The sequence below is a fragment of the Hyperolius riggenbachi genome, chromosome 7 (genome assembly GCF_040937935.1).
Source record: "Hyperolius riggenbachi isolate aHypRig1 chromosome 7, aHypRig1.pri, whole genome shotgun sequence".
In the NCBI taxonomy this organism is placed as follows: domain Eukaryota; kingdom Metazoa; phylum Chordata; class Amphibia; order Anura; family Hyperoliidae; genus Hyperolius; species Hyperolius riggenbachi.
This window is the reverse complement of record NC_090652.1, coordinates 75343700-75359165: the sequence shown is the minus strand read 5'-3', so window position 1 is coordinate 75359165 and position 15466 is coordinate 75343700. Positions and strand designations below refer to the sequence as shown.

At 44.7% G+C, this 15466-nt stretch overlaps 1 protein-coding gene across 3 annotated transcripts in view; it reads right to left on the bottom strand.

The window, feature by feature from the left end:
* Positions 1–8066: 8066 nt before the first annotated feature.
* Positions 8067–15466, bottom strand: part of LOC137525557 (melanin-concentrating hormone receptor 1-like) — a 122457-nt gene continuing 115057 nt past the window's right edge. For all 3 annotated transcript variants that reach the window (XM_068246689.1, XM_068246688.1, XM_068246691.1), the window contains exon 3: positions 8067–10392. In XM_068246689.1, coding sequence (XP_068102790.1) covers positions 9353–10392 — 1040 coding nt within the window. In that variant the 3' untranslated portion in view covers positions 8067–9352. The remainder of the gene's footprint in view (positions 10393–15466) is intronic.

The window sequence follows — 15466 nt, the reverse complement described above, 5'->3', positions numbered from 1 at the left end:
AGGAACTTACCATATGGATGTGGTGAGATATTACTAATACTCCGCTTTGCATGTGCTTTCTGCTACTTCCTGAAAATCTGCTTGCTCCTTTCCTAGACTTTTAATGCGGTGGGTCCACCTGCCATTCTGCATCATCTATCCTGCAGTTTGGACTGTGCTGCTGCTATGAAGTATGTTTAATGCTGGCTTTATCTAACACGGAACTCTGAAGTTGCTAATACATTGCACAACTTTGAAGTTATTATCCTTTTTGGACATTGCATGATCTTTAGCAGTTGAGACCTGTTGCTTCGTCTATTTCTTTGCTAAGCAGTACTTCTTCTTATCCGGACACAGGCAAATCTATGATCTTTGCACTAAAAACGCACCTTTTCACTCTGGCCCACTCCTCCTCACCGGTGCTCTCAACCCGCAGCAGAACTGTGGTCCCCTACCTTTCGTGTCCTTACCTCTCCCTCTAGATTGTAAAGCTTTCGGCAGGGTCCTCCTCATGTCTCCTACCTGTTTATGTACCTCCATTACTGTACACCCATGCTATGGATCTGAGTGAACTCGACTTGCCTAATCCCCATGCTCCCATCTAGTGACTGACTAAGCATTACCTTGTACTCATACTGTGCTGTGTGATCTGGTTTGCATGTATTCCTGTATTGTCTTATTGCTGTATGTTACCCCTAAATATTGTCTGTATCCTTAACTATTGTCCAGTGCTGCGTAATATGTTGGCGCTTTATAAATACAAAATAAATAAAAGCATGTACAGTATATATGATAAATGTTTCACTGCTTAGTTTTTGTTTGTTTCTTTGAATTTGGGGTTGTTGTTTTTTTGTTTTGTTTTTCCCTTTGCGTTTCTATTAGAAAATAGTTGTAATCTAAAAACCTTGTTGCACTATAGAATCCTGGCTTTGCTTTATAGAATTAGCAGGGTCAGTTTGCTGCTGAGCTGGTATAAAATAGGGAACATGCCTGTTACTGCTCACGCCTGACTTTATAAAAAATGCTGTTTATGTACAAATTCAGATTAACAGTCTAATTGAGTCGTACATTATGCGCCTACACTTGATCTGGCGATCCATATCTATACAAATATTGATCATTTCCATTGCTCAATTCCAATCAGATTTTAGCAGAAATCCTATTTCAAATCTAAAAACTAAAAGGTGCCCATACACTTAAAGGGAACCTGAAGCGGTGAAAATTATTTCAAATGAACACATGATGTAGCTGCAAATGAATATTACATACTTCCCTTGCTGTCAGTTTCTCTCAGAAGCTCATCATTTTCTTCTTACAGTGATCCCTTCCTGTTCTGACAATATTTTGTCAGAACTGAAATATACCAGTTGCTGTCAGTTATATATTAGCAACTGTCAGTTACAATTGAATGTGAAAGGTCATGTCCATGTTTCCCTATGGCTCAAGTGGGTGATATTACAGTTTAACAGTGTGTTGACCAGGAAGCTTTTAGGGGGTAATGGCCATTTTTAAAATGGAGGACGGAAAATTAATTGATCACTGTGGACAAATGAGGCGCAGGAGAGGAGAAAGAGATTGAGTATTAGGCTCGAATATTACTTTTAAGGACCAGAGACTTCTTAGTAAAAAAAAAAATATCGGGGGCTCACCGACATCACACTGCACGGACCCATCTCTCTCGCAGTTCACGCTGCTCTCCTTTCGCTGCAGCACACTCGCCCTGCTGTCGGTATGTCAGCAAAACTCCGTTAGCTGGTCAGGAGCTGATTTCATTGGCTCCTGAGCCTGTGATCACTGTGAACCAATCACAGCCAATCATAGTGATCACAGGGTCAGGACCCAATGAAATCATCTCCTGACTGGCTCACGGAGCTCTGCTGTTATGCCGACAGCAAAGCAAGTGGGCTGCAGTGACAGGAAAGTGGCACAATGGGTGGTAGCATGCAGTGCAGTAATTGAAATCTATGCCCTGGCAGGGATAACGGGTTCCAAATGCAACTTATATTTCAATTACCTTGGTCCGGAAGAGGTTAAACATCCTATTTGCACTAATGAGTGCACAAATAGGATGTCTATAAATGTCCATTTTGCATCAAGTGGTTAATATGCACATACTGTAAAGTCTAAAATGTTTGCCATTAATGTTTGCAATATATAGAGCTGAAATGAATGGACTTTTCACATTTAAAGTGGAAATTCCTTTTAAACAGTGTTCCCCCGGTATCTACACATATCACTTATGAATCAATGCACACATGAATGAAGTTTTTCTGCAGTTAAGATCCGGATTATTATTATAAGAATATTAATCCTCTCCCCAGCAGCAGAGGGTGTTTTAGTTCTGTTGCAATATAACTGTAATGGTGGGAATGCACGGGTCGATCCGGCGGCCGATCAGCCGCCGGATCGACTCCCGCCGCGTCCCCGCGAATCGATTACCGCTCGTCCCCGCCGGCGCTCCTTATCAGCTGCTTGAATATTATCAGCTGGTCGGATCAGCTGGCCGATACACGGTACACACTGACACAATATAGGTTAGGTTTGTGACATGCAATCAATGTACACCATTCAATTAGAATTTTCAGGAAAACGCCAGTATATTTCCAGTTCGCAGTTCTGAGGATGTCACTCCAAGCTGTGACACTGCGTGTTCATCTGTCATGCAGATAATTGCCCGCGATCTCTGCCACACATACATCAGGTGATTAGTTTGTGCCAGTTAGCTCTTAGTTCTTATCCTTTTAAAGGAAACATGAGGTGAAAATAAACTAATGAGATAAATTATTGTATCTATCCTCCTTCTCCATATAAGGTCTTTTATAGATATCCCAAAGTTCTATTTTATTTTTAAATCTACTTTTTAAAGAGACACTGAAGTCTCCTAAAAATCATGTTTTTAATAAAAAAAATGTGTTTAACATCTTTGCCCTACCTAAACCGCCGCATCCCCGCCGCTGAAATCTATATAAATCCCCCCTAACTCCCCCCTCCCTCTCCCCCGCAAAATCCTAGATTTTTCTGCTGTTGGAGGCAGAGCTATGAGCCGCAGCTCTGCCTCCATGCCGTCTATCAGCGGTGGATCTCCGCCTCTCCCCCGCCCCTCTCAGTGAAGGAAGACTGAGAGGGGAGGGGGAGAGACGGCGATCTGGGCTGACAGGCTCGCTGAGAGGCAGAGCTGCAGCTTATAGCTCTGCCTCTCACGGAAGCGCTGCCCGGATTGCCCCCTGGGGAGTTTGGGGGGATTTAGTTAGATTATAGCGGCGGGGATGTGGCGGTTTAGGCAGGGCAAAGATGTTAAACACTTTTTTTTAATTAAACACATGATTTTTACGAAACTTCAGAGTCTCTTTAAGTTTTTACTGTTTCATTGTCTCTGCTCAATGACACATCCATTGAAGTATGCCAAAGCTAAAATCTATGAACTATTGACACTTTTATTTCTTTCCTGCTCTCAGAAGCCATTTACTGCCAGGAAAGTGTTTTCTATCTGTAATTCCTTATTCATGAGGGTTATGCTATAGTCCGACCCAGGCAGAAACTGCCACTTGCATGCCTGGTTTTTAACTCTTTCAGGCAGACAAATTAAAAAAAAGGAACACAGCATAGTTATTTTTCTACTTGGTACTGTACATGCATGTGTCTATCTCATCATGTCACATGTCACCTCGTGTATCCTTTAAAGACAAGCAATTCCCTTCTGTAGCACTACCATACTTTATCACATTTTGGGTTGATTCACTAAAGAGTGATAACTCCGTTATCACGTGGAAAGGCTTTGCACGTGCAAACTAGGGTGCTAAGTAGTTTGCACTGCATGCTATTTTAGCGTGCGTACAGCGTTGCGCATTGCGCGTGAACGGCACTAAGCGCCACGTGCAAAGTGCGGTATGCCATTAAAATGAATGGCGCTTTGCCCCGCTCAGTAAAATAGAGTTTAGTGATGTAATTATGAATGGTGCTTACAGTAACATATGCAGTACTGTAATGCGGAGCGCATACAGTCTTATGCACGCCGCATAATTAAATATATACAGAAAAAATTAAAGATATACTTAGCACTAGCGTGATCTGCAGTCAATTCGCGTGCTAAGCATCATTATCACGTAAAGTCACGGTGCTTTCCACACGAAGCGATGCGCACAAACCTCTACGCACAAGGCGCAAAACTTTACGCGCGCAAACTCTTACGCGCAAGATAGCACGTGCAAAGCGGGATTTCACTGCCGTGCTAACACTTAGCACTCTTTATTGAATCAAGCCCCTTGTCATTGCAACCAAATATGTACAAACGCACTTCAGCTTCATAAATGCCTGGGCACACTGTGGTATTGCTCTGCAGCCCAGATGGCCATGCTTTTTACAAAAACCCATTGCACCTGCACTGCTCTCCATTGCAGTGCTGACTCCACTGAGTGGGACAGTGCTGTACTGCCCACAGCAGAGCATTGTCAGAACACACTGCTGCACAGTGCATACAGTATGTATGCCCATCAGACAGTGCTGTCTATGCAGTGTCTGATGTCTCTGTAAATCGAGGGCCGGTGCTTCCATCAAGGCAAGGGGTGCAATTGCCCTCGGGCCCCCGAGTGATGCCGGGCCACTTGTGCTGCTGGACCCCCGACCTTCCCCTAACTGTTATTTGATTCCCGGGCCCCTCCGGCTCCACGATAGCAGAATTTTTATCTCACCTGTACTGGCGGCCGTCTCTCTGTTCTGTGTGTTTGTGTTTCTTGTCTCCATCCTGCTGCCTGCCTCTTCAGACTGGCGCATGTGATTACGCAACATGTGCCGGTTTCAAGAACCAGGCAGCGGGCAGTAGACAGGGAGCAGCGTGCCAGCCACCGGGGCAGGTGAGATACATTCCTGCTATTGTGCAGGGGCCCCAGGTCAAGGGGGAAGATCAGGGGTCAGCTGGAGGCTCTTGGGTCCTGGGGCCTGAATTTGCTGGGGGTGGGGACCAGTTTACCTTTGCCCCGGGGCCCCATCAGACATTGAACCGGCCATGATATGTGTTGCTGAAATCAGCTCAGCAATGCATCAATCAATGTGCCCAAGTCTCTAGTCTTGTTCCTCGCACTGAACCTGTTAACATTTTTCATATACAGTTTTTAGTTTTAATATAACATGGTATATGGAACTCATACAACATGGCATATTAAAGTTAGGTCCAAAGTAGTTTTCAATAATATAGTTTCCTCACTTCAGGTTTGCTTTAAGAGCAAATCTACAGTTTCTACCTCGTTTGTTACCCGGGGACTACCTGTATTCCTGAGCACAGGAATATTCTGCTTAGTGGAAGTACAAGAGGACAAAGGATGGTTGTGTGTGTGGGGGAGGGGAGGGGGGGTACTAAATAGTTAATTTTTGGAAGATGAAAAATTATCTCCTGTGTGAAAACTCGGGAGAATAGTTAATTGAATAGGGCCTTCACCCATTTTAGGTAAAAACAAGCAAACAATCAAATATACATTTATGTTTCTCAACTCCTCCCCTGTGAAAATGCAACTTAAATCTTCTCTTTTATAGCCTGTCACCGGCAGTCTTAACTTTTTTTTTTCAGTTTCAGTACCCTTTTGCCTGCCTCCATCCATGTGAAGTGCAAGTGAAGCCATGCTATGACTTCACTTCCTCCCTATGTTGCCAGTCTCTCTTTTCATTCATCTCTATCATGTGTAGAACTACAAATTTACTATGCTACCTCAGTTTCGGTTCAGCGGCTCCAGCAGTGCCCTGCAACGCAAAAAACTTGGAATCACACATGGAAATAAAGGTATTTGTGTGAGGAGAAAGAAAGGGGGTAGTATGCATTTATTAGTTATTTTACATATATTTAATTGACAAGGTTTCAAACCACTTAAAGCACGCATGAAATATACCTGAACTGAGGAACTTCTATGCAACCAAAGAGTACCACATCCATTTGTTTTGTTTGTTAAAGGAACACTATCAAACCAAGTGTTCTAAAATGACAATGTACAAATAAAGTCCAAGTAGCTGTGTAAACATTTTTCCTACTTTTCATGTTAAATATCAGAGTCAAAAGCTGTAATTTACTGTGTGTAGATTTTAGCAATGTTTGGAATGTCTCATTTGCATAGGCGAATCTCTACAGTCTGACATGATAAGAACAGTGTAATATTGAAGCAGAGTTATATGAAAAGCCTGTCAGTTGTCAGGTTTTACATACTATTACAAATGTTTATGTTGCTCATAAGTTACATTTCCTCTGCTTTCTGCAGACAGCTTTCTCTCACACATAGGGCTTAATTCACAAAAGCGTGCTAAAGCACAGTACGACTGTGCTATGCGTTTAGCGCGCAATGTAACGCGTGTGAAGGTTTGCAGGCGTGTGTGCAGTAACGCGGCAAAGTGTTCGTGACAACCTTCGTTAGTGCGCGCTAGTAAATCTTTACGCGTGCAAACCTTGCTTTAGCGCGCTTTTGTGAATCAAGCTCCTAGTGTTAACAAATGAAGCGTGAGGGAATTCCCCCTCCCATCATGGTTCACTCTGCCATCAGAATTGGCGACACTGAAGTGTGAAAGGAATTTGGTAACAGTAAACAAAGAAATAACCATTTAAATGTATTCACCAGTACTTAAAAGCACTTCCCAAACAATTCCAATCTCAATTGAAAAAAACATGTTGATCGATAGTGTTCCTTTAATATCTTTCATTTCAAGCTGTGTAAATAGTAATTGCCTCAGGCCCCGTTTAGAGTGGGACGTTTTCATTACGTTACGTTACTCTTTACAGCAGGGTAACGCTAAAGCAATGAAAACCTATGGGCATAACAGACCTTCCACGGTGCTATGTGCTGGAAGTACCCGATTTATCGCGACAACAACAGCACGTTATTGGCAACCACCCACAGCAGCATGTGGAGACCTGAAGTCATGTAAGTCTATGGCACTGCATATATTTTAAACTGTCAGACGTTAGCGAATGCGTTGCGCATGCACGGAAGCATATTTTGGCAATATATTTCTGTGCACTTCCTATTTCTGCCACAGTAAGTGAGTGCTAGAGAGCCTCACTTATGGCTTGCAGCCAGATTCGAGATTATCGTACATTGCCACGGAAATATCTAAAGGCTATTTTTGACGTTATGGTGCGATGCGATTCGCACCACACCTATAACGTTGGTTTTAAGTGTGAAACCGGCCTCAGTGTTTGACCTTGATAAAAGGTAGGGTGCCCATTCATTGCTTGATTTTGGGGGCTGATTGACCTTCCGATCTGATAATTTGAGTGATTTGGAGGAGAATCGATGCCACAATAGGGCCACCCGATCGATCCTTAAAAGGATACTGTAGGGGGTCGGGGGAAAATGAGTTGAACTTACCCGGGGCTTCTAACGGTCCCCCGCAGACATCCTGTGCCTGCACAGCCACTCACTGATGCTCCTGCCCCGCCTCCAGTTCACCTCTGGAATTTCTGACTTTAAAGTCAGAGAACCACTGCGCCTGCTTTGCCGTGTGCTCGATCCCGCTGATGTCATCAAGAGCGCACAGCGCAGGCCCAGTATGGTCTGTGCCTGCGCTGTACGCTCCTGGTGACATCAGCGGGAGCGAGGACACGGTAACGCAGGCGCAGTGGTTTTCTGATTTTAAAGTCAGAAATTCCAGAAGTGAACCGGAGGCGGGGCCGGAGCATCGGTGAGTGGCTGCGCGGGCACAGGATGTCTGCGGGGGACCATTAGAAGCCCCGGGTAAGTTCAGCTCATTTTCCCCCAACCTCCCTACAGTATCCCTTTAAATCGATTTCAATCTAAAATGAACCAAAAGGATCAATCAGGAATGCTGGAAAATCCCATTCGCAAGGGCTTGATTGGGTGCGCGGCGGTGACGGCGTTTGATTTCCCGACAACCAACAGGCCTCCAGCCAATGTGACCAAATTGCCTATTTGCAGTGTTTGAAGCTCACCTGTCATGCCACAGTGTCTGGCATCACCGTTAGCGTTTGTACCATGACACCGGTGCTTGTTGTGATGTCACCTGGTACAGGTGCTTGTGGTGATGCAAGACACTGGAGGAGGCCAGGATTCACACCGGCATGACAGGTATGCCTCCAACATTGCACACAGACAAGGTGAAATCACAGGCATGCATCCTGAAATTTATTGGAAATCGCTGCCCAGTGTGTCGGCAGGCAATACATCACTTTCTGATCAGATTTGATGAGAAAGTGATCTGTCCAATGGTCAGTCCTAGTGGCAGACAGTTTGAATAATGTATGTCCGGCCAACTTTAGAGTAAGCAGACATCTAGAAGAGGAGCTCAGAGACAGAGATAATAACCATTTAGTATCTTCAGTAGCTGTTAGAAATATGTACAGCAAATAACAAAAAAATTGTAAAAGCAAGATGGCAGCATATTAAGCTGCAACATATAAGGAAACTGAGTTTTAGCATAACCAATGATATTTAGGAATGTGTTTTTTCTCTCTGTGACTCTGTTGGAATGGTCGTCCTCCAGTCTTAGGTCTGCTGGAGAAATCATGCAAGATCTTTCAACCACGAGGTTCAGCTCTTAGCAGAGTATATTCCATGTTTTCCAATGGAGGACTAAGGCAGATGGGAATGCCAGCAATGTCCATCAGGGCACAATGGACACACAAAAAACAGAGACTTTCTTTTTGACGTATACTTTGTTTCCAACGGATAATATTTACAGACTGCCCAATGACACAGTGGTATGAGTATCAGTGGAATATTCATAAAATATGAGCCAGCCTATTTGTCACAGATACACACAAGGACACAATGTCTTACATAGTCCAGCATGAACACTTTAAAAAAAACGGATATGCTCCTGAACAAGATCATACTTGTTTTGTTATTGTTAGTATTGTTATTTTTTTTAAACAAGGGGTACTCAACATTCTTCGTGTCAAGGCCACAAGCTCAGCACTCTACTTTTACAAAACTCTAATCGTTTTAACCTGTTTGGTGTAGATGCATAGCCAAGGTCCTTTGCTCCCCAGTCCCAAACAGAATCCATGTTTCAGGAATAACAGAACTTTCATAGCAGTGCCGTGCACAACCTTACAGGCCTTTTCCAGCTAATAAACATATCAGATTTATGACTCCTTAGTATAATGAGAACAAAACTAGTGAGCATCCCTGACTCGGTGTCAGAGCTGGGTGGCCATGACCATTGGTCCATTTATGGTTGCCACCCCACACTGCTGCTGTGACCGTGCCTCTTATTCTCAAACCGCAAAACAGATTTAGCTTCCAGTAGGATCTAGCAGGAAGACATTCAGATCTGGAAATTGGAATGAAACAACAACTGATTGAAGGCTTCATTTGAGGTCCTGAGGGTGCTGCAAGCGATAATACTTCAGCATTGACATCCAGGCTCTGTCTGGTGATCATGGGACCGAAACCGATAAGGACATTAAATTGTCAATGTTATTGGAGTACATCATGCTTAAGGAGGTCTCTTGAGTTGGAACAGAGCCCAACCTAACAGAAGGGCTGACTTCACTGGTTGCATTCCTCTCGTTCCTCCTAAGCTGTTGACTGGGGCACACGGCTTTGATAAGATGCCTCTTGAAGGTGTCACTCAGCACAATGTAAATAAAAGGGTTTATGCAGCTGTTGGCATAGCCAAGACTGATGGCCACGTTGTAAGCGTAGAGGAAAGCCACAGATGGATCCTCAACTTTCAGGTGCACCAGCTGGAGAATGTAATAAGGTGCCCAACAAATAAAGAATGCTGAACAAATTGTTACCGATGTTCTAGTGATCTTCTTGGACCTCATTCGGAAATTCCTTTGGGGAAGAGGGACCACCATGCAGGAGATGTGCTTCTGGATCTTGATGTAGACTACACAGATGATAAGTAGTGGAATAACAAAGGCCAAGAAGAATTGGTAGAGTGTGTACCAGTAGATGTCGATAGATAAGTTGGGCAAGATGATGCCACATCCTGCATTGCCATCTGGAAGCTCGATGAGCTGGGTGTACATGAAAACTGGGATGATGGTAATCAGGGAACAGAGGCACAACAGAAGGATAACCATGGCTGCAGCACAAGTGGTCCTCACGTATGAAGAGCGAATTGGATGAACTGTGGCCAAGTAGCGGTCAACAGACATGGCGGTGAGAATGTAGGTGCCGGCAAACTGGCTGTTGGCATCAAGAGCAGTAATTATAGTGCACATGGTAGCTCCAAAGTGCCATACTCCATTGCCCAGCAACTGATGGATTAAGAAGGGCATTCCGAGTAGGAAAAGGAGATCAGTTACCGACAGGCTCACTATGAAGATATCGGCAATGTTGTGGTTGCCCTTAGGCTTTTTATTGATCGTGTAGATAACTATGCAGTTACCAATGATGCCCACTAAACATATGATGCCAAATATAACAGGGAGGATGATGCTGCCATGTTCTTGTCTTCTACTGAACACTAGAAGAGAAATAACAAACTTTCATTAATAGGAAGAAAACACTAAGATCGCAATTACACATCAATGAGACAATACCGACAAATGAAAAAAAAAATGGATGCACTTGGCATGCTAGACCAAAGCTTGGTATTAAAGAGGTGTTGGAACCCCTAGCAACCTGTGGCCCTTCACAACTAGTCATCAAATCCACTGTATAATTGGTTGATTTGGATCATGATAGCTGCTCATCTTTTTTTTTTCCTTCTAAACATATAGAGGAAGATCTGATAAGAAGAAGTAGGAGGCAAAAGCCCAATTTTACAGCTTGTTTTGTCAAATACAAACACTGAGGAGGCAAGATAACCTATCTTAGCATCAGGGCCATTTCTAGACTTTTTGCTGCCCGAGGCAAACTTGTAAGGATGCACCCCCCTTCCCACACACCTGATTTGGAATGATCGCACAGCACCCGACAATTTACTCTGCTTCAATTAATGTTCTCACATGACATGCTGCAGCTCAACACAATAGCACACTGGCTGGCTGAGTTTGTGAGTCTCATTCTCTTCCTACTCTGACTGCATGCTGTTAGTGTAAACACAGCACGAAAATGCTGCCCCTGTAATCTCTGCCGTCTGATGCAAATGTTTCACCTTGCTTCATTAGAGAACCGGCCCTGCTTAGCGTTATAATAAAGGGCCAATGGAATTAAAGGGAACCCAAGGTGAGAGGGATATGGAGGCTGCCATATTTATTTCCTTTTAAACAATACCAGTTACCTGGCAGTCCTCCTGATCCTGTGTCTCTAATACATTTAGCCATAGACTCTGAACAAGCATGCAGCAGATCAGGTACTCTGACTCAGCTGACTCAGATTTTACTGGATTAGCCATATGCTTCTTTCAGGGGTTCCAGGGTTTTGACTCAGACACTACTTATGCCAGATGATCAACAGGGCTGCCAGGCAACTGGCATTGTTTACAAGAAAATAAATATGGCAGCCTCCATATACCTTGGATTTGTGAGAATCCGCTCGGCTGCCTGCGCAGGCAGGCAGCCTTTTGACCACTGTTCAGGTCTGCATTCTGTAGGTCTCTGGAAGAGAGACGTTTTGTCAGTTGTGCAGCTTGCTGCTGAGGAATTTGCATACGTTTGTCATGCAGATTGCCTAGCCACATCCTTTGTAGGCTTGCTCTATAAAGAGCTATGTTTCCCAGAGTCCATTGTTGGTCATAAGGGTTAGTCCTGTGAAACACTCTTGGAGTGTCAGCCTTGCTCTTTGTTTGAAGATTAGCCTAGAGTCATTCCTGGGACTGCACTAGGCAGGTTCCCTAGTGCAGTTAGGATTGCTTATCTGTTTTGTTTGTCTGTTGCGACTGTTCTGTCCCAGCGGTGGTCGACAGGAAGTCGTTCTGATCTTTGTTCTTGGAGTATAGCTGGAGCAGCAGTTGCTACCAGCTATCTCATCTAATCTGTCTTTCCTGGATCGCACTCGCCTTGCACTAGTGCTGTGGATCCATCTGATCTCCATCTCTCTTGCTATACTTGGATCGCACTCGCCTTGCGCTAGTGCTGTGGATCCATCTCTCTCGCTTATTCCTGTTTACGTGTATCTGCCTTGTCTGCTATCAACGCTTGCTGGAGGCTCGGTGAGGTAACCGTTAAGCAAGCGCTCGCATCCTCTGTTTCATGTTTGTCTGTCGGTGGTTAGTTAGGCGTGCTTGTCTCTGTTGTGCTTATCACGCGGAGACCGCGCATAAACGCGTGCACTGTTGCGAATGAGTGCGGTGTTCGCGTTTAGTTAGCATTTGTTATTTTCCTTATCTTCTCATTGTATGATTTGCTGTGCCTTTGCTACTCTCGTGCTCTGCCTTGCTGTAGCCTTGTGTCACCTCTGGCAATCGCCTCTCCCGCGATTGCGTTCCTACTTCATATCTGCTGTTGTGTATGCACCTTCGCGGGTTGGCGACTAGTTTGGTGCACACACATACAATCTGTCCCTTTGCTCAATCTCTTTCGCAATCGCTTCTCAGGCGATTGCGTTCTCACTCGGTTTCCTTTGTTGTGTGTCCGCCGTCGCAGGTTGGCGGCTAGATTGGTGGACATACATACATTCCTCATCTGTGCTTATTCGGACTTGTGTCGCTGTTAGCAATCACCATCTCTGGCGATTGCCTTCTCACTTTATCTTCATGGTTGTGTGTTCATCGTCGCAGGGTGACGACTAGTTTGGTGGACACACATACCCTCTGTCGCTTTGATCTCTCTCTTTCAGGGCTATCTTGCCCTGCGTTTCTTCCCTTCGTACAATTCCTGTCTGGCGTGTGTGGTAGGGCAGAGGAGCTGTTCCTCTGCACTCCACAGCTCCACCTGTCGACAGGAATTTCCCTCTACAGGTGCATTGCACCTTTTGCTGGGTTCCCTCAAATTACACGCTTGTGGAGGATTTCCGCAGTGTCAGCGCACGTCTTGTGCGCTGATCATGGAGGGAATTCCACAATCGTTACAGGATTCCATTTAAGAGCTGATGCAAAAAAAAAGTGTATTGGCGTATAAAGTACACAACATGTTATATATTTGATACTCTTAATACACTTGCTTTATTACATTAGCCATTGGTATGCCGTCTCCTCCTTACTGTTGGATTTACATGTTGACCAGGTTTAGTCTACCAGGTCAGGGGACTGGCACCAGCAGCACCCACCAGTCAGTAGAGGGGGCTTCTTAGCATAACATATTTATTGTTGGCCAGTGAAACATTAGATCTTCAGAAAACCATGATTGCATTACCGTTGCAGTACCAAGGTATTGGGATCAGTTCCTACCAGGAAAAATGATCATCCTAGAGCTCATGAGGTTTTTATGATTGACTTTTATGCTCTACTATGTGCTTGTGTTTATGACTGCAGTGCATCAATACGCTGTAATCTTCATTTTCTAGTACTAAACACAGAGGTGGATGAAGATGAAATGGGGCCCTAGGCAACATAGCAGCTTTGGCTCACCCTTATGGTCCTTTTGGTAATTTGATATTGGAGAGGGCTCAGATAAAGAAACAGATGGGCCCCCTGATACCCACTGGACCCCAGGCACCTGCATAGGTTGCCTTGTGCATGATCCTGCTCTGCCTAAACATGATACATTGTAAAGAAGAAAAACAACCCTTTCAAGCAAATTTTAACTAAACCTTGCTCTACTTGATCTTATCTCTGCAGAGCCGGACTAGCCACAAGGCAACCAAGGCAGCTGCCTAAGGACTTGTGGGCCAGTCCTGCAATCATGGTGACCTCATCTGCCAACTTGAGGTGGGTCTTTCAACAGTGCATTTCATTATCCGATTTCTTAGCTCATATCATTTCCAATAAATTTGCATGCAAGCAACAATTATTAACTAATCATTAGCCATTTCTAGTATATAATCAAGATTTAGTGGAGAACATGCAAACATCTTTTACTTTAACCACTTAAAGAGGAACTGTTGCGAAAATCTTAAAATTTAAAAACACACACAAATAAGAAGTACATATCTCCCAGAGTAAAATGAGCCATAAATTACTTCTCTCCCATGTTGCTGTCACTTACAGTAAGTATTAGAAATCTGACATTACCGACAGGTTTTGGGTTAGTCCATCTCTTCGTGGGGGATTCTCAACATGGCCTTTATTCTTTATAAAGACATGATCTGAAAAAGATTTATACAAAGATGCTGGCCAGCCTCCCTGATCACTGCGCACTTTTTTGGCAGTTGGACGGAGCAACAGCTATTCACTAAGTGCTTTTAAAAATAAAGAAAACCCTGAGACCCCACCATAAGAAGATGGGCTAGTACAAAATCTGTCGGTAATATCAGACTTCTACTACTTGTTGTAAGTGGCAGAAAAATAGGAGAAAAGTAATTTATAGCTCATTTTACTCTGGAAGAAACGTTCTTCCTATTTGTATATGTTTACATGTATTTTAAATTTTAAGATTTTCATGATAGAGGTCCTTTAAGTACCAGCGGTCTCTGCCTCTTTAAAGAGAACCTGAGGTGGGGATCTTAGAACAAAATCTATTCACAGAGGCTGGGTCTGGCTATAGTGCCCAGCCTCTGTTGCTATTTGAATCCCCCCTAAGTCCCCCCTGCGCTCCGCTCTCCCCCATAAATTACAGCCGCGCTGGCGACACACAGCGTGTCGCAGCGAGCTGTATTTACCTCCCTAGTGTTACTCACGCCGATCCCCCGCCTCCTGCAGAGCGCCGGTCCCCGCCCTGGTCCCTTCCCTCGCCGCTGATTGGAGGGAAGGGACGCGGGCGGGGACCGGCGCTCTGCAGGAGGCGGGGGGAGCGGTGTGAGTGACATTAGCTAGGTAAACATTGCCCGACAGCGCGGCTGTAATTTATGGGCTAGAGCGGAGTGCAGGGGGGACTTAGGGGGGATTTAAATAGCAACAGAGGCTGGGCACTATAGCCAGACCCAGCCTCTGTATATAGATTTCATTCTAAGATCCCCACCTCGGGTTCTCTTTAAGGACCAGAGACCGCTGGTACAGAAACGGCAGAACACCGACGAATAATGCCGAATCGCCGCACATACCCGCTGCAAGCCGGGAACCTGGGCCACCCACTCTGCCTCTCTATGAGGGCAGAGTTCCTGTGAGCCGGTCAGGAGCCGCTTCCATTGGCTCCTGACCCTGCCTATCAATATAAGCCAATGGGAGCTGCTTACGTTGATAGACAGGGTCAGAAGCCAATGAAATTAGCTCCTCACCCGCTCACAGTGCTCTGCCGTTATAGAGACAGCAGAGTAAGTGATCTGTGGCGGGGATACAGCTGCGAGATCGTTGGGAGCGACGAAATAGTTGAGAATGCGCGGCGTCGGTTTATTGAAATCTACGCCCTGGCAGCCAGATAGCCATCAAAACAGGGTGTAGATTTCAATCAGCGGGGTTCTGAAGTAGTTAAAAATTCATGCAGAGTTCAGATACACTTTAAGAGAACAAAACCGACAGGTTTTGGACTAGTCCATCTCCTCATGAGGGATTCTCAGGGTTTTCTTTGTATTCAAGAGCAGTTCCTGAAGAGCAGTTGCTAAGTCTAACTGCCACAATAGTG